The sequence below is a fragment of the Hemicordylus capensis genome, chromosome 5 (genome assembly GCF_027244095.1).
Source record: "Hemicordylus capensis ecotype Gifberg chromosome 5, rHemCap1.1.pri, whole genome shotgun sequence".
NCBI classification, from domain to species: Eukaryota; Metazoa; Chordata; class Lepidosauria; order Squamata; family Cordylidae; genus Hemicordylus; species Hemicordylus capensis.
In genome coordinates, this window is record NC_069661.1 from 231,202,625 (window position 1) to 231,228,652 (window position 26,028).

The window sequence follows — 26,028 nt, forward strand, 5'->3', positions numbered from 1 at the left end:
AAACAAAAATTAGCCTCTTCTTAATGGCCTTTGCCTGATTGCTACCAAACTCTCCTTTTCCCTAAATGGTGCATGGAACCTAGACAGAGGTGCAAAGAAAACTCAGGCCTATTTAATGCCTTTAACACCATTTAACCACCTTCTTGCGCTCACAATTCAGGTGGTTAAGCTGCTCCCCCCTCATCTTTAGCCCCATTCAGACCTTATTTAAGGGAGGCTGTACTTGTGTGCAGCCTCTGCAAACATGCCAGAAATCCTCTCCGGCACATCCCTCACACATATTGTGTTTGTCTGAGTTTGTATGAAGAGACAAACACTGTAAGCAAGATGGCAGGCACTTCCGTGATTGGGAGGCTTGGTGCCCACAATCACATTTACAGCATTAGTCTCTTCAGACAACTGCTGTTAAGTGTGAGGGACATGTTGGCGGGAATCCATGATTGACATGCTGGTCAGGACTTCTGGTGCATTTGTGGAGGCTGTATGTATACACGCAGAGGCGTAACGGGGGGAAACGGCGCCCAGGGCAAGCTCTGCCCCTGAAATTGCGCCTACCCCCCCACATACCTACGCCCCCTGGCGGTGGCGGGCGGTGGCAGATCGCGCAGCGGTGGTGGGCGGAGGTGGGAGTGAGCACGGTGGTGGCGGCGGATCGCCAAGTGCGGCAGTGGCGGGCGGCGGCGTATCGCCGAGTGTGGCGGTGGCAGGCAGCGGCGGATCGCCGAGTGCAGCAGAGCGACGCCGAGGCCTGCTGCCTGGCCCGGCGTAGCTTCCCAACTGCACAGGCGTGCCACCCACCACCGCTGCACTCGGCGATCCGCGCCACCTACACGAGATCTGGGGGGGTCGGGGGAGATGCCACTTTTTGGCGCCCCCCCCATGTGACCCACCAGAGTGGCGCTCAGGGCACGTGCCCTGCCTGCCCCCCCTATCGTTATGCCTCTGTATACGCGAGTACAGCCTCCCTTAAATAATGTCTGATTGGAGCTAGGGTTGAACTCTGAGCTACTGCTCCGGGGATGGGGGAGATGACCACACAACATACCAGTGCTACAGCCATTTCCTACAGTTATAGTAAGACTGAAACCACACAATGGTGGCTATTCAAACTTAATTAATGCAGTGTACAAGAGGTCAACACCGACTTGATAGCACACTTTACTTTACTTTACTTAGGTTGTAGCCACCTAATGGTGCAGTGGGGAAATAACCTGCCTAGAGAGCAGCAGAGAGAGTAACCTGCCTAGAGAGGCTGCTGGTTCGAATCCCCGCTGGTGTGTTTCCCAGAATATGGGGAACTCCTATATCGGGCAGCATATAGGAAAGTGCTGAAAGGCATCATCTCATACAGCACGGGAGAAGGCTATGGTAAACGCCTCCTGTATTCTACCAAGAAAACCACATAGTTCTGTGGTCGCCAGGAATTGACACTGACTCGACGGCACAACCTTTCCTTTTTCCTTTACAAGGGTTGTAGCTTGTTATGTGATGTTTGCATATGTGATGTTTGCGAGGGTTGTAGCTTGTTACGTTATGTGATGTTTGCATATTGAGGTCACACACATAAACGTTTCTGGGGTGGGAAGGGCGAGTGGGGGAATGAAGGGAGGGTTGAGCCTTCTCCCCAGACAATCACAGAGCCATTGTGTGGCACCATGAGGAGCATGGTGCACTGAGGGACCCCCCTCAAGCCAGATGCTCTAGGTGCCCAACTGAGTCTGTTTGCGCTGCCTGCGGAGCCCTTACCTTTTACCCAGATAAAAGCTCAGTAAGTAAAAACTTGAGTAAAAAACTGCCTGGGGAGGCAGCGCTGGGTTCGGCTTCGATCCTGGCACTGCACACAAGCAGCCTTACCCAGGTAGGGCTGCCCACACCTGGGTAGGGCTGCTCATGTGAACAGCCTCGTTATTTCCTAATTCCTGCCCCTGTGTATTTTGCCCATGTATTATTAAGTTTCAAAGTTCTAAAGTTCTGAAAAGAACAGCACTTGTGCTTGTACCTGTCCCACTGCATCCATATCTTCCCCTCATTTTTTCTGAGATGAGGAAATGGTTGCGTTTTTTTTAACAGATTGAAAATAAACTGCACTGAAAATTTGTCTTGGAAAGACGCTTCAGCAAATTCCAAAGGTGGCTATTTGGAAAGTGAAAACAAACAAGCAAAACCCACCATTGTAGGACTCAATTTGTGGCTGAATCAATTTGACTTGAATCTGGGCAATTCGAGTGATTCGACCTTGAATCAAATCAGCCTTGAGGATGCTTACCAGATTTATTTGTTTGTTTGTTAAACTTCTATACCGCCCAAACTTTCGTCTCTGGGCAGTTTTGTCTCTGGGCGATTTGATTTGAGGTAAAATCGAGCTTGAATCGATTTGGCAATCCAAGCCTCCATTTAGTCTTCTTTGAGCTTCTGCCATCACTGCCAGGGGTTAGTTTTTAGGAACATTTATGTGTGTATAATATTTATGTCAATAAATATTTATGTATTTATTCTCGGTATTTCATTACCAAGAATCCACACTGTGGATTCCACATAACTGTGTGTGGATTCTCAGTTGTGAAATAACTTCTTCATAGGGATTCCCTATGAAGAAGTCATTTCACAATCAAGAATCCACAACACATAAAAATTCCTAAAAATTCACCCCGTTGTCCAAATCCTTTGGGGGTTGGGTGGCAGTTGGCACTCATGCGGCCCTACCACCAAACCCACTTTGGTGCCCCCTAGCCCTTAAAAATTATGCCAAATCAATTCAAATTTGAATCAAATCAAATTTGAATTGAATTGACCCATATTCGAGGGCAGCAGATTTGAGCTCAAATTGAATCCTGCTGATTCAATTTGAACTTGAATTGAATCCCCAAAATCAAGTTGTACACATCCCTACACCATTGTTTGTGATGGGCTTTGAGCTGAATTATTGTTCTTTGATTGCTCTAACCTCAGTAACTGATCCTTATTATCTCATACCAGATTTGATCTGCTGTTTTTGGATGTCCTCATATCTGAGAACCTACTCATCTGCTGTACAGGGTCATAGCAGGGTTGGAGTGAGTCCCGGGACAAAAAATTAAGATGAGCCCCTGCCCTCCCACCTTCTTCTTGGGAGAGGCAAGATGGGAAGAGCAGAGGAGAAGCTGTTGCCCTTCTGGCACACACGCCCACTGCAGGCCAGGGACATTCCCCCTGCCCCACCATGCAATTATAGCTACACCCCTGATCTCATAAGATTCAGATTTTGCAACCCCCAAAAAGTCAATTCCCACCAAGCTAATATTTTCAGCCCCATTTAAAACTCATCCAACAAAGTTCTGTGTGGGGGAAGGAATCCTGTTCTGAAAACATCCTATTAAACCAAATGTGGTCATGTTGAGTGTAGTATTACCTTAATCATGTGTGCTGATTCCATTTAGAGAGCTACTTATGTCTAGGAGAAAAAGAAAAGAATGAACCTTTCCAGCATATATACCAGTGACGGAAGCCTGTCTTGCAAGGCATTTCCAAAGATGCCCACTGTAGAGGTGGGTTTGGGCTGGGTTAGAGTAGAGGCGGATCATGAGAAAAGCACAGTCAGGCCATTCTGGAGCTCCAGCCCCTCCATACAATCCAGTATTCACCATTGGAATTGCAGTCAATACAGTGCTTGGGCTCTCCTTAACCCATCTCAGCATCTCAGCTTTGAATAGGAAAGACACAACTGTTTCCACTTTAGGGGAATAAGACATCAGGATTGAGGCAGGGGATGGGGTTTTCGCTCAGTGGTAGAGCATCTGCTTTGTATGCAGAAGGTCTCAGGTTCAATCCCTGGTCTCTCCAGGTAGGTCTGGAAAAGACTCCTGCCTGAAACCTTGGAGAGCCGCTGCCAGTCAGTGTAGACAGTCCTGAGCTAAAGGTCTGAATCAGAGCCAATGGTCTGATTCAGTATTACCCTGTTTCCCCGAAAGTAAGACCTACCCTGAAAGTAAGACCTAGCAGTAATTTCTGATGTACCGCTAATTGCCCTAGTGCATTTTGGGGGGCTAAAATTAATATAAGACACTGTCTTATTTTCAGGGAAACACGGTAGGCAGCTTCCCATGTTCCTAAAAAAGATCTGCCCATTACCTTCTGAGAATAAAAAGTTGCATTTGTTGCTACTGCTGAATCCTTTGGTTGAAGTCCAAGCAGAGATGAAGCACAAGGGTGCCTTTTGATATATATTTAAAGGGAAGCACTGAGAATGCAGATCTTCAAGAATGACTGAAACATTCCAACTGAAGCCTTGCATCACTCAGTCTCCAAATCGAGAGAACTGCATGACATAAGCGTTGATTCCAGATTTACATTTACAAAAAGCACATCCTGCTTGCAAAAGCCAAAGTATTTTATTGTTGAGATTCAACAGGAAGTCACATGGGAGGTGGGAGAAGGGGAAGTTCACCACTGTTTGCTCAGCAATGCAGTTCATTCAAATGAGCAGTAAAAGGGAGGGAGGACATTCTTGTCACTGGATTAAAATGGACCTCCTGTCTAGATGAGAACTTAACATTCAGTATGTTGCTTGAAGCATGCTAATAATAACCAGTGCCATATTTGAACACCACTGGCACCATACGTTGATGTACAGAGGAGTCAGAGGGCAAGCACAGAAAATATGTCTGTGTCAGCAGAACTCAAATTGTGTCCTGGTGAAAGTAATGAATTGGCAAATGGTGGCTTTTTATTGGTTTTTCCCATTGTACACACAGGGGTGAGACGGCACTGCACAAGGCAGCCTGCCAGCGCCACCGTGGTATCTGCCAACTATTGGTAGAAGCGGGAGCATCATTGAGGAAAACAGATTCCAAGGTAACGAAACCAAACAAACCCTTGCAAAATACTGTGGACAGGCGAAGCCAACTGACTCAGCTGAGGCCACGGCAAAGGCAGTCGACAGATAACTGTCTTTGCTTATTTGTTCAGCCTGATCCTAGCTATGCCACTTGAACATAAGCCCTTGTGATTTTAATTTGTTTCCTTCTAAGTAAGAATGCCTGAGAGTGCAGCTTTTGAGGAAATCATTTTGTTTGCAAGAACTAGTGTTGATTGAATCAGACCTGCACAACTTGTAACTCACCAAACCCAACACAACTCTGCAGCTATGTATGGTGGCTCCCCATATTGCCTGCCTGTCCACCCAGGGCTGGAAAATCAACGGGGTGCAGCATTCCCTGCAACATGAATTCCCAGATGTTGTCGACTACAGCTGCCATCATCCTCCACCAAGGACCACTGAAGCTGGGGTTGAGATGGGATTTGTAGGCAAGAACATTTGGGAATCTCTGTAACAGGGAACACTGGTTGTAAGTAGGGACATCAAGAATGATGGGATTGCTGTCCTTAGTTCCATTACATTTCATTACACTTCTGGAGCAAGACATCGGCGATGTTGCTAAAACTCATGCTTCATTCCTAGCAGTTGGTATTCTCAGGAGCCGTGAGCTGGTTTAGCCCCCAATCCTATGGCATCCCTGAGTGCCCCCCTGCTCTTTATTTCTCCTGCATATCAAGGCTGCCCTTCAATCTTATAGGAAAAAGCAAAGTGCTGTACTTCAGGCAGTCATTGCCTAAGGGCAAAATTCTCCTTCCAGTCCTGAGAGTGGATGGCTACACACATCCTGACAAGGAATCCCACAAGGGGCTGCAGTGAGTCTTTTGCACAGAAACACGATGCCCCTCCATGACCAAGATCCTTGCAAGAGACAAACCCTCCTGCCATGCATTTTGACTGTGTTCTCTCTCTCTCTCTCTCTCTCTCTCTCTCTCTGTCTCCTCACTGACTAAACTATTCTCTTTTTGTCTTTTCACTGTAGGGTAAGATGCCTCGAGACAGGGCCCAGCAGGCTGGGGATCTGGATCTAGCCTCATACCTGGAGGGTCGGCAGAACTGCCAGCTGGTTCCCCATGAGGACTTAGAGACTGCAGTGTGATGTCTGTGCTGTGGGGGAGAAAATCCTAGGAAATCACAAGGCTGCACCTGAGGTGCTCGGGTGTCATGTGAGGAAGAAGCAGACAGAATCGACGCATCTCTCGCTCTCGTGGAAACTATCTGAGGAGGTGCCACCAGTTTCTAAGGGCTACTGGGACTTGCCACGGAACTCTCATGTTTCCATTTGTTAGCCTGTGGGGATAAAGGAGGCGACTCAAAGGTCTGTGGAATCTATGGGCCAAGGAAACTTCTTCTTATTGCTCTCAGCAAGTAGCATGAATGTCTCCCATATTTTCTGTAGAATTTATTTGAAGAATAAAGAAATGGTGCAGGGGAGGAAACAAAGTAACGTGAATATTCATAATCCAGCCAAACCTTTCCGTCCTCCATCTACTTGCCACGGAATTCTCACGTTCCCTCATGTTAGCCCTACATTCCTTCTCCTTCAATCTTGTGCTCTGCATCCCTTCAGTCTCCACAGTTGCCCATAAGTAAAATGGTGTCTGTTTACCTCTGTGCTAAGTCTTCATGGCTGCCCAGGATGTAGCCAGTTCTTTGAGGAGAGCTCTGGGTGCCCTTGGCAAAGCTACACCTTTTTAATAATGATAAGTTCACCTCATGTTCTTCAGAGCTTGCATTGCTAGATAGTTGCCTTTCATTTTGAACAGATTTCTTCTTCTATCTTATGTAAGAAGCAGCATCATAATCCATCACAAAGAAGGGAAGAAGAAGGCTTTTCTGGTATGAATTTGAGAGTATAAAGGCCATTCTGAAATAGTGGGCCTGAAAGAAACTGTCAGATAACCATGAATGTTCACAGCTTCTCTGAGAAAAGCTGGTAGTCTTCAAATTCCTGTGGTAAAATTCCTCAGATACATAGTCTGAAGAGGAAGCTCTAATTTTGCTACAAACTTTGCTTTGGGCAAAATCCGGGGACTATCCATGGATATGTGGAATTCACCTCAGAAATTGTGTTCATCATATTCAATTCGGTGGCAGAGCTAGTAAGATGCTTCAGTTACCTCTCTCTGCTGCTCATGAAAGGCTGCCTATGCTTAGTCCTGATTGAATCTTGTCTGAAATTAGCCATATCTTGGTACTTGTCAGAATAAAAATTTCTAGCTGGAAGAAAACATTACGACACTGAGAAATAGAGAAGTTAACCCAATAATTTGGGGGCAAATAGCTGTCCCTCCACTGTTTTCTCTAAGGCTTTGCTTTGTTGTGGTGAGGCGTGATATGGTGTCTTCTCTCGAACTTTCCTGTCCCTAGGGGACTACAGTATATATTTTAAAGAAAATCTGGTCCTTCACGCTTTTACACAAAGCATATGGTGTTAAGGATTCCCATAACTGCCTCAGAAACAGAATTTTTCAACCTGAAGTGGCTGGCCCAAATTGTAAGGCCCAGTCTAGGACAACTTCAAGATGCTTGGTTAGTGTGAATCAAACACACTTGCATCTTGCCACTGGTTGAAGGGGATGACTGCCATTAATTTGGACATGAGACTGCATGAGACAAAACACCCACCAAGGTTTCAAACTCCAGCACTGGATCAGTTCTGTTCAGTACACTCTAGGCCATTCTTTGAGGCATGAGTTGACCTGTCCCAGTGCAGATGGACCTCAGTTATCTATAGAACCCTCTGGGCAGCTCACTTTAGCTGTTTTCCACAGATCCTTCTGATCTTATGGGGACCTTAAAAGGTGCCAATACTCTGTCCCAGGTGAATGTGGCCACTGTAGCATTTGTAACAAGTGGGCATGACTCCCCTGGTATCCTAAAGGTGAATTGATTGCCATAGTACCAGCTGTATTGGCACAACCCTACATGCTCAGTATCTGGTAGTTACCTTTATAGTGGGATTGCAATTAACAGGAAGCATGCTTGGGTCAACTTAACAGGCACGAGATGGTTCTATAGCTATGTTGGCACAAGGTGCTCCATCCATGTGCCATCTCAGCTATATATTTGTATAGCACCAAGATGGAAATGAATCAAAATAATCCGGGGGCTGCTCTAGCACACGACAGCTGACTTTTCAATCCTTTGTGGTTTTGATTTCCCAGTAAGAGTAGCCTAACTAGATCTCGGCTTCGCTTTGCATCCTTTTCAGTCTCTGTATCCGGGATCCTATGATCATTTGGCCCATTAATTCTTTTTTCTGCTGCAAATGGGAAGTGATGCCAGTAGCAGAATAATGGCATTGTGTGTGTTCTTTGCAGAGACCACCTCCCTTTGCACAGACAGATGTGCACACACACACACACACACACACACACACACACACACACACACACGGAGCTCAGTCAGGGGCAGTCAATGTATGACAGAAACAGAGTCCAGTGCGAAAGCTGGAACAGAGATTTGGCATTTAATTGCGCCTTTTAATATTCAAGGTGTCCTGAAGCACTTCGCAAAAGCCATGTGTCAGCGATTAGCAGGCAGCATATTGACTGTGAGCAAGATAGAATGACTATTATGCTCCTGAAACAGCTTAAAGGCAGACTAGGGTATCGGAATTTGCCTCTTCTCCAAAGAGGGGAGCAGTGTTCCCTCTAACAGGGATTCCCAGATGTTGCTGACTACAACTCCCAGCTTCCCCAGCTGCAATGGCTTTTGCTTGGGAATTCTGGGAGTTGTCATCAACAACATCTGGGAATCCATGTTAGAGGGAACACTGGAGGGGAGATGTTAGGCCAAGAGGATCTCTTTTCCTGCATCAACAGGACCATAAACGACAAGGCCCCAAATACAGCATTATTGGACCTGAACCCCGAGTCCATTTAGTACAGTGTCATTCAATTCCATATTCTACAGAGGAAGTGCCCAGGACCACGAGTTGTTTTTGCACTATAGGTGAGAACCAACTCCCCACAGTGTTCGTGCAGTTACACAGCGAGACAGTCATCTGTAGTGTCTGTCCATGTGATGAGGATGTTACCAGTCATCCGATTTTCCTACAACTGCATGGAAGTGTGAGGAACATAGGCCATGTGGAGTGCTCCGTATGATATACGTGGATACTACAGGCAGCTCCATGTACACCAGGGGCTACAATGGAACAAGGAGGGAGAAATGTCCCTGGGCGCCTGAGGGAGGGGCCCCACGGGCTGGATGACTGTCTGCCCTTTGCTCTCCCCCTCACACATATCTGAAGAAGGGTGAGGGGAGGGGCCCATTTTCACGTTTTTGTCCAAAGGTTCAGTCCATCCTTACTCGGCCTCCTCACATACACCCTATTAATTTACCACTTCTATCTACTTCTCTACCTAATTTATCTCATTTATATCCTGCCCTGTCTCCAATGAGCTCAGCATGCAGTTTTCCTGCAATTCATTCTTCCAGTCCAATCCAGTTTATTGTATATGACTATAAGCAACCCTAGGGCATATACGCAGCCCATGATTACCCAGTCAAATACATGGCTAAAACAGGATTTGAACCCAGGTCTCACTACATCATGCTGGCTTTCAGTGGGTAGATTACTATCTGATTCTCCCTGAATTGTGCTCCCCTGATGGCATAGCGATGCGGCATTTTTGTGACAGCTTAGGTACACTAAATGAGCATTTCTGGTCTCCCTACTGAACCCAGCAGAGCACATGGAACAAGCTATATAGAGAAGTGTTGTGTGGAAAGCTTACATGCATTTCAGTTCTATTCTAGTCCAGCTTCCTAAAGTCTGAACCAGCAGTGTGAGATGCTGCTTCAAGCCATGGAAACATGGCTACTAGTCACACCCATCTCTAGGCTAAAAAAAGCAAAAATGATACATGCATGTACCATCGGTGGCATGCTGAGTTGGTCAAAGAATCTTCAGCATACCTCCAGACCCTTTTAAGACCCTTGAGAAACCCAGGGACAGAATGTCAATTTGAGCTTCTCCGCTTTCTTCTCTCTAGCTGACACATCGCACAGTATGCATACGCTGGAACACTGTTGCACTAGTGCAAAAATGGTGCAAACAGTATATAATGGCTGTGCTGGTTCACAACTCCATTTTTACAGTCTTTGCATTGTGAAACCACTTTTGCACACCTGTGCAAATATTGCATTCCACCATGTGTGTGTAATGTTGCACAATATGTCAGCCACTGCATTCCGCGTCAATGTAATAATCCAAAATACTGAAACCTCTCTTGATCCTGGGGTTATATGTTAACTGATTGGTTTTTCTGCCTTGAATGAAAAGGATCAATCTGATCATTTCAAATACTAAACCATACTTTGGATGAGGGCCCCTCCAAGTGTGACGCCCGGGGCAATTGCCTCTCTTGCCACCTCCAATACCCCAGAAGTCTCTGGCATTCTTTGAGTGTCCTTTTGAGTAGAGATACATTTAGAGTCTTGAGCTTCAGAACAACTGGAAGGTGCATTCCACTGTCTTGGAATTGCACCTTGAGCTTCTGAGCTGTTTCAGGCTTAGGACTACCTGAAGTTATGAGGATGCATGTCACGACTCTTGGCTAGCAGCCAGGCCTCATTATGTTCTCCATACATTTGCCTAGCTTACCCCTTCCTTCCTTCTTTTTTTAAAGTAGTGGTAATTATAGCTATAATTGCTCCAGTTTTTGGGCAACTTCACTGAGACTATTATGGAGGCAGCAGGCTGTAGACTGATTCTGAATGGCGCTGACAAACCGCTGTTCCATTGCATGTTCATGCATCCTTGAATCTAGCTGATCCTGCTCTGTCTCTGTATTAGGAATGTTGTGGTTGTGTGGTGCCCTTCCTAATTTTGCATTATTGAGTAGATTCCAACAGCCATTGTTTTTTCCTCCTGGCGTGCACTTTTAAAATCACTGAGGATTTCCCCCTACAAATTACAAAATGACAACACAGAAGGTAGCGCCACATCAGAATTAACAGGCAACCCACATGTACATAATGTGCATGGTTTCACATGCAGGTTTTTCATTCCATGTAAATGATCCAGAAAGCTGTGACTGCCCAGCTGCTTAAACACTAAAGTCTTTTCTGGTGCATCCTATGCAGAGTTGGGATATACCTGAGCTCGGTTATTTCAGCGGGCTTAAGCGTGTCCCATAGCATTAGAGTGGGAATGAAGATCTGTGTGCATGAATGGGTGTGATAATTGCTGATAAGTGATGATCTGGATGTGAGTTGCACATTAAGTCCTGTATGATGGTGTTTCCTCCTTCGTAGGATGTTTCTGATATGTGAAATGGCTTTGAGTGGCAGGAATAAGAGGCATTTGACAGTCTGAAGGGTTTTGGAGTGCAATAGATTCTGTCAGTGTCATGGTTTCAGGAAGGTTTTATGCCTTGTATAGAGGCTAGAAATAAATGTTTTAGGAGCTACCAAAAGCAACACATCTCCGCCTTTCTCCCATGATAACAGCTAGTGAATGAAAAATGTGTAGCATGACATCACATCATTGGATTGTAAATGGTCGTACCCCTGTCCTATTTCTTTTGCAAGGGCAGTAGAAACTCACAATGTGATGATGTCATGCGACACATTTTTAATTTCCTAGATGTTAATAGGGAAGAGAGGAGGAAGAGGAGATGCAGAGTTACTGCTTTCACCAGCCAATGTAGTCCTGTTCAGACAACTGAACAGATGTACACTCTTTTATCTTGTGCAAGTGTACAGATACCTGTACACGTTTGTGTGAATGAATGTACCTGCATTCATTTTAAAAGTGAACCTGGATACAGGCCTCTCCATTACATTATTTTATTTATTTGATTTCTACTCCGCCCTTCCAAAAATGGCTCAGGGCAGTTTACATTAAACATATGAATTACATGATACAGATAGGAAATATAACTGTGTTCAACATAACATATGAATAACTGTACTTAGTCCCATTCACATGTTATAGTCAACATACATATAACGAGTGTACAGTGTACACAGGTGCAGATGTGTACACAAGTGCAGTCATTCACATGTTATTCTGAATGCAAGTACAGAAGAACACTTCCTGTCTGTAGCACACATTTGAAAGGCCTGTATCCAGGTTCATTTTAAAAATGAACATGGGTACAGTCATTCACACAAACACTTGTACAGCATAATGTCTGAACTGGGCTCTTGTGTACACATATATGTGTGTTCAACATAAGAGGACTAGTGTGATGAACATAATGTATTGAACATTACACCCCTCCTGATAACTTAGGGTTGCTGCACTTAACCATTGGATATTTGGCAGAATACAGGCTCCAGAAGAAGGGGCTTAAACCCTCCAAAGATTGGCCAAGGAACGTTTTCTCCCTAATTTCGCCCCCAAGATGATCAGGCAAAAAGACTGCTATTGTAGTCAAGGCTGATTGAGAAAAGAGATGACTCAGCAGTTGACTTGCAGAGCTTTATTTGCTATGTTTTGGAAGCAAAGTTTAGCTGTGAAGGGAGGAACTGAGATAAAGAGAGAGAGGCGAGAGAGGGGGAAAGCCGGTTCAGATGATAAATTCTAGCAAACCTACAGAATCACCTGGAGAGCAGCATGGGCACCCATGCCTTCTCCCAACCCAGCCTTGTTGTTCCACCACCACCACATTATTGCTTGGTGAAGGGACTTCTGAACCACCTTTCACAGATGATTTCAACAGTAGCATTTAGACCACACAGTTAGAGGTGGTTTGGACATTCTGTCCCCCACATGCTCATGGCAGTGAGGCCATGAGACAGGTGAAGAGACAAATGTGTCCATGCTCCTCTCCATGTGATTTGGTGGGTATGGATATATCATCCAAAAAAGCCCATTGAGAAAGGCAGCTGAGGTACATTGTGGAGAGCCCAAGCCCTGAATAGTGAATGTCTAATTCTGTAATATTTATTTTGGACCCCTTTTAATTTGTTTTTTCGTTTAACACTGGGCCCTTTTACATCCTGCTGTTACTATTAGAAATAGAACAGCTGTATAATTTAAGTGCCCAGGCCTATGCATGTTTACGCTGCCAGTCTGTGAAGACAATACTGAGCTAGATAGACCAATGGTCTGACTCAGTATATGGCAGCATCCTATGTTCCTATGTACATAGAGGTAAGTCTCACTGAGTTCAGCAGGAGCTGCCCCCTGGTACATGTGCATAGGTTTTCAGCTATCTAATTAAATAGTGGTCCTGATCTCAGTTAGTGCAGAGTATATTGTGCAATCTACAGATTGGAGGGAGGCAAGGTAGGCCCTAACACAATATACCCGGGGAAGGGGGGAAAACACCACACACACAAAATAAACCCCAGAGTAGATAAAATGCCACCTGCTGTTCCAATAATAAATCGAAAGATTTAGCTTTCTCCAAAGACCTCACTTTGTTCCCTCCTTCCTTGTCTGAAGCAAATAATATGGCTATATCATACAAAGTATGTACCATAATTGAATTCCATAAGTGTTCCTAATTTTTACTATGATCAATTACTAGTTGTTAGGTATGCTTCCTTTAAAAAAAAAAAATCAACTGTATGCACAATTGTGATAAACTCATTTTTACAATATTGAGTGTGATGGAGAATGATATTATTTGCCCATTAAACAGATGTTAAAATACACCTGAAAAGTAGACAACATGCATCACATCTGGACCACCTTAACCCCACCCCCAATCTCCTTAAAAACACTTCCAGGGTCCTTGTGGCAGAATGCTTTGGGGTCTCTGTGTGTATGGATGTATCTTATTTCAGTTTCCTTATGAAACAGAAATCTGTTCCTTATGTGACAGATGACTTTTCATATGCCCCTGCAAATCTTCCAAGACCGAGCTGACCAATAGCAAGCCAAGCTACACCCCTGGAATCCTCAGATGCCCTCACAGTCTTGGGCAGAGACAGGAGCCATCTCTATGCTTGAGCAGTCTCTGTTTCTTCTCCATTCCCATTGCTCAGGGCTGAGTTTCATTTTATTTATTTATTTTGTTGTACTCAAGTTTGCATGCTCAAGTCCATGTGCCTTGTCAAAAATAAAGGGTGCGTGCAGGGCAGGCGCCAGCATAACTGGACAGCTGCTGAGGAACCTGGGATCTCAGAAGGGCCCACTGACGATCCCTAAGACATCTGAGCCTGTAGTTGTAGTGGTGGCAGAGTGACTCTCCTGGGGCCACCCAGGTAGGAGAGGGCCCATGGAGTACAGTTTGCTGGGGGCAGGGAGGGAAGCTAAAAACTGGAGGCAGCCTTCATTGTATGATTTTTTTTTTTTTGGCAGCATTCCCTTGTAAAATGCACACAAATGGAAAAAGATCAGCTCTCCCCATTGATATACGAAGCTGACAAATACACACAAAGAGAGGCCCCTTTCACCGGTGGCGTGCATTCTGTACTGGTCATATGTACTCTGGTGCAAAATGTCAAATGAGGATTGGCCCTTAGTGACTGCATGCATGATCATCAGTTGGGGAGAAGATCTGTGGTGGCGGCCCTGAGCAGTGCTCCATGTTCTTGTGTGGGGCTGGAAACCCACTTGAATGAAATGTAAGCAATGTGAATTAAGTTCCATGATCTCTTTGCTTTGGTTGGCTTTTACAAAGCTGGTGTATTTTGAATGATAATGCACTTAAGAGCAATGGTAGGATGTAGTGTATAGCCATCTCCAAATCTGGCCTGGTCAGGAACCGGATGGTGTGAAATGTTACTCCTGGATTATATTTGCATTTGGTTCCATTGTAATTCCTAAATTGCTGTCCCATTCTACCGTAAATCTGGGGCACAATATTTCATGTTATCAATAAATCACAATAAATGTGATTTTCTTTTGGAAAAAAACCCCACGTTTTCATTGCTTATTATTCTTATTATCCTTATTAAATGTTATTCAACGTTTCAGTGTTGAATGTGTTATTTGAAAGGCATTGCTAAACGTGTATGTTTTGGCAAAGTGACAGAAATACCAGAAAGTTACTCATCATTTTAAAACTTTTCCATATTTCTAGTACCAGTCCTTCCTAAATCACTGCTTTGTCTTGCTAATTTTTTACTGTGAGTTGCTCAGCATGGTAGCCATTCTTCAGGTCTTAGGACCCTACCATCTCTAGAAGTTAACTCTTGGAGCAGAGAACAGATACAGCATCTCAGATGTCGTTGTCATGCACATGAATGCACTTAAACAAAAAGGAAGCAAGCAGCTCATAGCTTGCCATTGCACACACTGGAGTTGTTGTGATGTATTTTGAACAGCTGATAAACCTACGGCATGACTATTACATGTTCCTAGTTATATCTTTAACCTAAAGAACAAACACCTTCCGGCTTTTAAACTGGTGGAGCTCTTACAACTGCAGAGTCAATGAATATAACATGCAGACGGCAGAGTCGAGTCTTCAGCATCTGGAATACAGTGTTCTTCATTGTACCTCCTGAGGGCCAGTGATGGCTACCATCAACCGTAAGTGTGGCCTGGGCAGGCAAATGGCCAGTGCCCATGCACGGCGGCCTTCAAAATGGCCACTGGAAGCTGGGAGAGGGCCTCTGGGGGAGGCCGGCAGGGGACAGGGAGCCTTCTGAGATCCACCTCACCAGCGGAAGCAACCCAGGAGGCCACCGGATGACCCAGACCCAGCAGTGAGTTAATTCCCCACCACCACCTGCATTTAGAATCCCTGAACCCGCGAGGGGGTGGTGGTGGCTCAAAGCTGAACTGAACCAAACCAGGCCCTGTTTGGCTCAAGGGTGAACCATCAAACAGGCCCGGTTCGATGGTGAACCGGCTCAACCTTGAGCTGGTTCACACATCCCTACTGCCTGTGCCTAGGAATAGCTTTGATCAGAGTTGACAGCCCAAGGCCCTTTCACGTGTTACTGTGGCAGCATGCAAGACATTTCTCCTGTGATTTCATCTCCTGACACCACAGAAATATCTGAAAGCAGGAATCATGTGGCTGGAGCCAATCACATAAGTCCTTCTCACTCATTGCTGGCCTTTGTCTGAGCCAGAAAGACACCTCTGAGAAATAACTCCAGGACCCACACAACTGTAGGAATATGTGAAAAGGTCATCACTGGCCTGTCCCTCAACAATTATGGTTGCTGCGATGGCTCAGGTGGTAGGAAATCTCTAGGGGGGCAAAATAATTGATGCTACTGCCAGATAAAGAGTGGGGTGGAGAAGGCTCTTATTAGGGATGTGCAGTTGTGTTGGTCTGATAGACATGCCAGGCCATAATGCCTCCTGCTGGGTGTTGTCAGAAGGGGTTCTGCCACAACAACAGGGAGCTTCTGACAGTCTGAAACATTGGAAGTTCCCCTGGTGTGTCATGGCGCAACTCTGTTGGGAATCTAAGATGGCTGTTGGAGTCTCCTCACATTGCCCTGCCCTCCCCTCCTCCCCTCTTCTTTTCCCTTTAAAAAAAGAATGACACAGCAGTTGTACTACTGTCATATCACGTTTTGTCAGGTCAGAGTCCATCATTTTGGGTTGTGCCCAGGCTAAGCCCTTATGCTGTAGGATGAGCAAGGAACTCTTGGAAACAGGATGCTGGACTAGATAGACCTTGGGCCTGATCCAGCAGGGCTGTTCTTATGTTCTTAACTGAGGAGAGCTGGTCTCGTGGCCGTGAGCAGGCATTGTCTGCTTTGCTAAGCAGGGTACACCTTGGTTGGCACTTGGATGGGAGACTACATGTGAGCACTGTAAGATATTCCCCTGAGGAGATGGGGTCAAAGCTCAGTGGAAGAGCATCTGCATGATGCATGCAGATGGTCTCAGGTTTACTCCCTGGCAGCATCTCCTGGTAGGGCTGGAAGAGACTCCTGCCAGTTGCTGCCTACATTCAATGTAGCCTATATTGAGCTACATGGACCAATGGTCTGACTCAGTATGAGGCAGCTTCCTATGTTCTTCCCCTTGATTGTCTTGTGGGGCTGGCAGCAGGAACAATACTAGCAGCAAACTGAGAGCAGCGGGAGGCAACATGGCTCTTGTTCACACACTGGCCTTCCCAAGTATCCATGCACTCAAGAGGAAATGAGATCACACTGCACCAGAAAGTGGAGATGCTGCCAAACTTTGGCAGTGGAGCAGCGGGCAGATGGGGGTGGGGGTGGCACTTGGAAAAGAAATTTGCCCAGCTCATAACGTCCAGCCATTTGCCAAACCAAGCATAAATAAGCCTAGCTAGACACCATTGCCCCACCCCTGCCCCACTGCCCCTTTCCCATTTACCTGGCTTGGGACAGGAAGTCTTTCTACACTAGAAGGAAAGGCTCCCTCACAACAAAAGTGCTCTTTGTTTAACATGCACTTTAATAATTCAATGGGTACATGGAAATTCTAATAAATAGATCAGGGGGGGGTTCAACAACCCTGGAACCAAGGACAGTATGAAAGCTTGGAAATCTGGTCTCATAGGACAATATGACACAGAGGAAATGAGAATGAATTCAGAATCCACTTGCAAATATGGGAACATAATCAATTTCTGTTACCTGACAACATCTGAAAATGAACTGGGAGCTTTTAAAAATATATATAATAAATGTTCTTGTTGACCACAAAGTATGGTCATGGAATCTAATTGTGGATAGCAACTCAAGGGTAGCAAGTCTGAAGGTTGTATGTACACTGTGGATCAGCAACGAGAGGCCCCAAGGCCATGACTAGCTCCCTGAGGAGTCCTAGTTGGTGTGTTGTGGGATTGGGAATCCTGCTGCACCCCAACATCAGTGTACCTGCCTATCTTAGATGGCATAGGTGCAATCCAATCCAGCAAACTGCTGTTTGGGGGGAGCTTACAATAAAACCAATAGAAAAAATAACAATAACAACAATAACAACAATAATAATACAAGCTACCTGTAGCCAAACATTGGTGGGACCATCAAATTGAAAAAGTTGAAGAAAATGAAGATGTAAAAATATTATGGGACTTCTGACTACAAACAGACAAACATCTGCCACACAATACACCAGAGATAACTGTAGTCGAGAAGAAAGAAAAACAAGTCAAAATAATTGACATAGCAAGACCAGGGGATGGCAGAACAGAAGAAAAAGAAATAGAAAAAAATCACCAAATACAAAGATCTACAAATTGAAATTGAAAGGCTGTGGCAGAAGAAGACCCAAATAATCCCAGTGGTAATTGGCACCCTGGGTGCAGTTCCAAAAGACCTTGAAGAGCACCTCAACACCATAGGGGCCACAGAAATCACCATCAGCCAATTACAAAACGCAGCTTTACTGGGAAGAGCCTTTTATTTATTTATTTATTTATTTATTTAGTTAGTTAGTTAGTTAGTTAGTTAGTTAGTTAGTTAGTTAGTTAAAAAACTTATATACTGCCCAGACTTTTGTCTCTGGAGATTATGGGAGTTGTAGTCAGCAACATCTGGGAATCGCTGTTAGAGGGTACACTGGATGGGAATTGTATGTAGTTCAGCAACATCTGGAGTCCAGCAGGTCAGGAACTTGTGCCTTAGGGAAAGGTGTGTGAGAGCAGATGTGTAATCCCTATTCCCCTAAGGGAAAGGTGTGTGAAATAATGTGTGTGATGCTTATTCCCCTTATGCATCCATGAAATGTCTTAATGGGTCTATTGTCATCGAACAGCCTGTGAATACCTGCCCATGCTGATGCTGCATTTGTCAACAGAATCGTTTAAGTTCAGATACTGAAAGCCAGCTTTGGGGGTTTTGAAACCCTCATTTAAATTTCAAAATCCAGCATTTTCTCTCAAATCCACTTGTGTGCTGAAAGTAAACAAAACTGTGACTTGTTTTGTCTGGTTTTACTTTTCCATTCCAGCACTTCGATTTGGTGCTTTTCCCATTCTATTGCTGCAGCAAATTTACTGCTTTGAATGCTATTAAAAACTATTACATTATGAGTGCAATTCCGAATGCGGGCACATACAACTTATCGATATCATCATTCTGTGTTATCGAAGGGACAATATTATATGCGAACCAATAGCATTTTATTAGGCTGTCATTACAACGAATTCAGTGGGAACTTTCTCCGATCGATAATGGAAGCCAGATTTATATGTTTGACCTACTGTTTTATTACCCACTGCGGAGAATACAGTTCAGAGAGCTATTGTTCATCCACCCTGTTAATTATAAGGCTTTGCCTCATGGCTGTTTTCAGATCTAGATTGCCATGAATTTCATGGTGCAGGGTGTATTCGGAATGCAACTATACTGCATACTAAAGATTCAGCTAAGGTCCCAGCGCAGAGACTGGTCTTTGCCCAGCTCTGCAGAGTAGATTTCTTGCACACTGCAGGTCAGTGGAGGAGGAAGATGCATGTGGACAAAGGAATTTTGTGTATATTTTATTTTACTGAAAATATATTTAGGAACATAGGAAGCTGCCATATACTGAGTCAGACCATTGGTCCATCTCGTTCAGTATTATCTGCTCTGACCGGCAGTAGTTCTCCAGGATTTCAGGCAGGAGGTTTTCCTAGCCCTTCCTGTGATACCAAGGAGTGAACCTGGGGCCTTCTGCATTCAAAGCAGATGTTCTAACACTGACTGACAGCCTCATTTCTATCCCATCCCTCCAGTAAACTGCTGTTTGGGGCAGCTCACAATAAAACCAATAGAACAACAACAATAAATAAGTAAATACATATATACATACATATATACATGCATACATACATACATACAATAAATGTAATTAATTAATAATAGCATGAAACCAAACCAAACACAAGCTAAAATTGCAGACAGGACTACATCTGGTTAAAATGAGAAACTCAATTAAAACCAATTTTACAATGCTCATGTAAAAAGGAGGGGTTTCAGATTCTTTTTAAAATGAATCAAAGAGGAAGACTGGCAAAGCCCAGCAGGAGGGCAGCCCAAAGACAGGGGGCTACTACTGAGAAGGCCCTGCCCCTGTTCACTGCCAACTGAATCTGCATCAGTGGCAGGGCTGAGAGCAGAGGCTGTGATGAGGATCTGAGGACCCTGGCAGATTCAATGCGTGTTTAGATTGGTGTCCTTTCTTAATTTGGATGAGGAAGTTCTTGAGTAACTCTTGAGAAAGTTATTATTCTTATTAGTGGTGGGAGCTTCATATGCACTTTGGAGCTATCACTCTTACTCAACCAATAAATCAGGGTGAATGTCCAGCATTGTCAACGTAAAGTGCTGACAATTACAAGCTAAGACAAGATACAGATACTTACTCAATAGTAAAGTATGGGACGGTACCAACTATTGGTTGGTGATATTACTTCTACAATCATTACACTATATTTATTGGAATTTCCCAGAAAGCAGTCCCAGCCAAGCAGGAATAACCACATAGTGAATGTGATGGCATCACAAGCCCACATCAGACTGATATCAGTGGAGGCAGATGAAGCACCATTTCCCTCACTCCTGCATGCTGATGCACATAAACATAGGGACTCACAACCAGTTCATGGTCCCGCAGACCCCAGAGGGGGGTACCCACTACTTCCATCCATCTGAAATCCATGTTTATGCTGCCAGAGAGCCTCTGTGGTTCCTAAGAAGAGCATCAGTGCTTAGCCACACCTCCCCCATTATTCCTAAGATGGAAGCATTATTCCTAAGGTGCCCCACTCTTGGGTCAGTGGGTCCTTGTGCTGTGAGTCATGGATTTTAACACCACTGCACTAGTGTGCATGGATATCTGGTTTTATAAAAGAACTGTGTGTTGATGTGCATAAGTGGGTATTTCTGGGTTTTAAAAAACCCCAGAAATACCCCACAAATATTTAAACACTTTTCTTGATTGGGTCCTGAGAAATGGCTGAAAATGAGGGTCTATTTCAGGGTACAAAACTATTCATAAAACCTGGATCCCTGGTTTGGACCAGCATCAGTACAAACACACTCTGGTGTGTCAGGTACCACTTGGGAATGGGGTCATAGCTCAGTGGTAGAGCATCTGCTTTGCATGCAGATGGTCCCGGCTTCAATCTCTGCCAACTCCCGGTAGGGCTTGGAGAAACCCATGTCTGAAATCGTGGAGAGTCATTGATGGTCAGCATAGACAAACTGAGCTAGATGGACCAATGGCCTGATTTGATATAGGCAGCTTCATGGATGTTACCCCTGCTAACTTGGCAAAGAGGCACCTTTTAACATGGTGATTCTCTTTATTTAGCAGGGGGAGAGTAAATGGCCTTATCCACCCCCAGCACAGTACTTCCAGTGACTGTTGCTGGTGTCTGTCTAATGTTTCTTTTTAGATTGTGAGCCCTTTGAGGACAGGGATCCATTTCATTTATCTTATTTATTTGTGATTTCTGTGTGTAAACTGCCCTGAGCCATTTTTTGGAAGGGCGGTATAGAAATCGAAGACATAAATAAATAATAAATTAAATGTTGTTAGGGGGTGGCCCATGGGGCAGGGCCCCCAATAAATGGCTCAGAGCCCTGAATCTCAGCAGCCACCTCTCTCTCCATGGCCTCTTCCAGACTGGAAGTGTAGCAGTGGAGGCACTCGCACGGATCATAGGAAAGAGCTCCTAGCCTGACTTAGCTCTCTGCTGCTTCCACCTTCACAGGTGCTGTATTATAATATGAGAGACTTAAAAAAAACCCATAAAATTATTGGGAGTGGTGGTGGTATGACTGAGTTTAATAATCAAAAGGGGGCTATAGGCCCAGGCCCCGGATCTTTTCAGCTGCGTTTGTGTGTGTGTTTGTGTTTGTGTGTGTGTGTACCATGTATCACTGCACATAAATATGCAAACAGCACATAACCAACCAGCACATAATCAAGATCGCATGGCTCTTGCATGTCCCCTTTTTTGGTCTCTTGCAGAGATGACATTGATGTCATTTTTTTTTTTGCATTGCACAGTATTGCTAACTTTGTGTACTATACATTTTTCTATTGAAATAATTGCTCATCCATTTAAAATCTCATGTGTAATTCACTGAGTCATTAACTGAAAATCAGGAGGAGGCAGCTTGAAACACTTCAACTTTTCTTACAAGAAAGTCTCAAAAGTCAGATATCAGCTTCTGAAAGAGCAAGTCTCTTATTCAAAGTGTTCTGTTATTTTTTTGCTCCACGTCCTCTTAAAGGAAAACGTTAAAAGGTGTAATGCTAACCACTCCGGGGGCGAGTCCTATATTCATCAATGGAACCATATTATACTGCAAAACACACACATTCAAACATCAAAAGAATTGTCTTCGGGATGGAAAATGTGCACTGAGCACTAAGGAATTCCTGACGCCAGAGTTTTGCTGGGCTCAAGGTCAGTTTAATCTGATATATGGTACAGTGGCCAGAGTTTGAGATTTTGTTTATAATTCATTTATAGCTCACTTTAAATCAGAAAAAATCAAAGTAGATTACAAAAATGGATGATGTCTCCCAGCTAGCCCAGAATCACTTTCAGTGAATGGGGTTATAGCTCAGTGGGAGAGCATCTGTTTTGCATGCAGAAGGTTCCAGGTTCAATTCCTGGCATCTTCAGGTAGGGCTGGGGAAGATGCCTGCCTGGAAGTTTAGAGAGTCATTCTCCTGCCAGACAGAGTAGATAGTACTAAGCTAAACAGACCAATGGCCTGACTCAGTATAGGGCAGCTTCCTCTGAGCTTATGGGAGAAGGCAATCTATGAAAGGTATGAAGACCCATGCTCTTAGGCAGCCTCTGGTCAGTCGACAAATAGTTTTGGGCCCCAGTTTGAATGGCTTTAGAAGGGAATTGATGAAGGAAAATTCCACTATCACCTAGTTGTTTTACCTACATAAGTCTTAAAGGTCACAAGTTTCTGCAACCTGCTGTTACAGGGCCCCCTTTCTTGGAAACAATACTCTGCCCTGCCTGGCTAGAGATAAGCACCTGTTGACTATCCCTTACCCTCCCTGATTAGGGAGCTAAAGCTGATTGGTGCATTATTGCTGGTTTCTGCCTTGTAATTGGTTCTCTTTGTCTACCAATGGCTGAGTTTTATTCTGCTTCTACTAGTATGATTGGTGTGTACCATGAAACCTGACCTCTGATAGGCTCTGTATGCATTCCTATAGCCTGTAAACAGTATAAAAGACTCTTGCCAAAAAGCCGGAGCGTGCGCTCTTGGAAGAGAGACAGCCGGCATGGCGTGATCAATAAATGCTTGGACCAGATGGACGGCTTGGCCTCTGCTCATTAAACGAACCCAGAATTCCCGGAATTTCTCCATCAGAATTCAACAGTTTGATAGAGGGCAAGTCTATCAATGGTTACTAATCAATATGGCTTGACTAGTAGCCATTTGATATGTGACCTCCAAGTTCAGAGGTAGGATGCCTCTAAATACCAGTTGCAGGAGAGCAACAGCAGGAGAGAGGGCCTGCCTTCATCCCCCGGCATCTGGTTAGCCTGAGGGGAAAACAAGATGCTGGACTTGATAGGCTTTGGTCCTGATGCAGCAAGTCTCTTCTTATGTTCTGATCCCATTTCCTTTTAGAGGAGGCTTGGCCTTCTTGTGTCCCTCAAGCTTGCATAGCCTCTCAGTGCTTCTGATTTCATCACCGTGCATTGAGTCCCACCTTATGGCAGTAAGCAGGCACACTTTTCACCAGGTCTTCCTGGTCAGGAAGTGACTGAGTTAACTCTTTCATCACCTATAAGCAATTTGCAGGGGGTGGGAAGGATGACCCTCTACTAAAGCTCTAGTGTGTTTAAGATGTTTGCAAAAACCTACTTGCTTTCTTTTGCCCTATATGTGATCACAACTTTAATATGTGGCTGCATTTAAATTAGTAAAACAGGAGTACGGAAGTCTCCTTTACACAAAAGCAACATACCTCTGTGCTTTACACACCCACACAAAGACAGACAAGAGCCACTGAGGATAAAGCAGTAGCTAAATAATCAGAAGAAATTAATAGCAGAAGTTTTTATTAAATATCACAGTGCCCGAAGGCATCAAGCAGTAGTCCCTAAACACAAATCTTTTGTCGTCGTTGCTGCCAACTCCTGTTTGACAATAGTGCAATGTATGTATAATTTATGCCCTCTTAATGGATTCTTCATCTTAAGAAGACATGCTGTTGCTGCCTGGCTTGTGTGAAATAGGCTGAGAGGCGGTTATGGGGAAGGACTAGAGAGAGACCACAGTGGAAAGTTTCTCAAGGTCCCCTGCAAGCAGAACAGAATGACCTGAGGAGCTTGAAAACATTGCTGACTTGGAAATGTTAAGATATAAGTAGACGTGGGGTCGTTGCAGGGTTAAAGATCACTCAAAACAAGCCTGGGTACCAAAGGCAAGGTGACCCATGCAGCTGGTCTGTGGCCTCAGTGCTGATGAAACTGACCCTCTGGCAACCCATGAATTTGTGTTGAGGTCCTCCTTGGATCTTCTGTCATTGCTGCTCCATAGTTCTCCTGAGTTTAAATCCCAGGAAAGTTGGATATTTGTTCCTTGGGGAAAAAGGGGGAGACTGGAATTCCCAGATGTTGTTGACTGCAACTCCCATCGTCCCCAGCCAAAGGCCATTGCAGCTGGGGATGATGAGAACTGTAGTCAATAATACCTGGGAATTCCTGTTACAGGGACCACTGGTCCCCCCTCCCTCATTCTTGGGCCAATCTGGCCTCAGGGTAAAGCATTAAGGAGTTTCCAGTGGTTTCCCAAGATTTTTACAGTACACCCTTTCCCTAGAACAGCACATCTGAGAAAGGACACGATGCTCCTTTTGCTGTCATTCATTTTGGTTTATCGGTCACTGTAGAACAGTTAGCAAAGCTTACAATTGTGACATAACTAGCATGGAGGAAGGAATATATGAACATTAACCAGATCATACCACTGATTTTAAAGAAGAACAAAAATAAATCTCATCATCCATCATATAACACTGCAAACATTAGAACAAGAATTGTTAACCTTTTTGCACTTAAAGACCCCTCCAAGATCCTCAAGTATTACCCATGGATCCCCCATCCCCTTTATATAATTTCATAAGGCTCCACTAAAAATTAATTAAAGAAAACTCTCAGCCTCAGGATAGTTCTTTTCAATAATTTTATTCTGGCTTACCAGGAAGCAAATTAATTTCAGTGCAGGAAAGGTTTTCTATGGACCATCTAGACCAGGGCTTCTCAACGTGAGGGTCCCCAGATGTTATTGGACTTCAGCTCCCATAATCCCCAGCCCCAGTGGCCTTTGGTTGGGAATTATGGGAGTTGAAGTCTAATTACATCTGGGGACCCACAGGTTGAGAAGCCCTGATCTAGACCTACCCCATGGAACCACAGGGAGTCCATGGATCCCAGGTTAGGAACCCCTTCAGAAGAAGGAAGCAACGGAGGAGGAAGTATGATGATGGTTTATGCTGAACACCATCTGAACACTTCCAGTTCTCCTTCAGAGGACAGTGGCTGACATACTGCTCAAGGCAATGGGCCGGCTGAAGCACGCCCCAGTGCTGTCATATCTGTGTAACCACTGTCAATGGTGTTATGCAACAGGGAAGCTGGACTCAGCTGTCAAGTTGCACAAACACAGCTGCACTCTGGAATACCAACCGGGAGGAAATGGGTGTTCTGCAGCAGTGTTTGTGCAACTTTCCAGCTGCGCTGAATTGCCCTGTTGGGCAATACTGTTAACTAGCTGGCCCAGGTGCAGAACATCTGCGCCTCTAGTTCTCCCTTGTTCACGGCCCCTCATTCTCAGCCCTCCCCTCTCCTCTTCCCACTTCCTCCCTCCAATGTATCTCTCTCTCTCTCTCTCTCTTTTTCCGGCCAGCTGCCACTTTCTTCCCCCCGACCACTCCTGCCACTTTCTCTACCCCTGCCACCACTTTCCCTCCCCCCGCCGCTTTCACTTTCTCTCCCCCTGCCTACTGCCACTGCCACTTTCTCTGCCCGCCCACCTGCCTGCCCACCTGCCCGTTAGCTGGTCTGTCTGTTGGCCTTGTGTTCCCCGCTGCCATCACTTTCCTCCCCGCCTCCCCCCACTTGTGAACTCTCGTGAGAGCTGCCACGCATGGGATTAGCCATGGGTACGTCTTAGAGAATTATATAGAGAGATGGTTGTTACGCAGACGCAGCAGTGTGGGCAGTGCTCCAGCCGCCCCAGTTGCCTTGCGCAGTAGATGAGCCAGTGCATAGAAAAGACTTTACTTCAGTCTGTTGATAAGGATTGTAGAAACATCTGGCAGGCTTGGATTCAGGGGTTGGCATCATTGA

The 26,028-nt window shown here is 44.9% G+C and overlaps 1 protein-coding gene across 13 annotated transcripts in view; it reads left to right on the top strand.

Moving 5' to 3' along the window:
* DGKI (diacylglycerol kinase iota) overlaps window positions 1–14,734 on the top strand; it is a 427,669-nt gene extending 412,935 nt beyond the window's left edge. For all 13 annotated transcript variants that reach the window (XM_053252318.1, XM_053252322.1, XM_053252321.1 and 10 more), the window contains 2 exons: window positions 4,731–4,830; window positions 5,835–14,734. In XM_053252318.1, coding sequence (XP_053108293.1) covers window positions 4,731–4,830; window positions 5,835–5,951 — 217 coding nt within the window. In that variant the 3' untranslated portion in view covers window positions 5,952–14,734. The remainder of the gene's footprint in view (window positions 1–4,730; window positions 4,831–5,834) is intronic.
* Window positions 14,735–26,028: the final 11,294 nt, after the last annotated feature.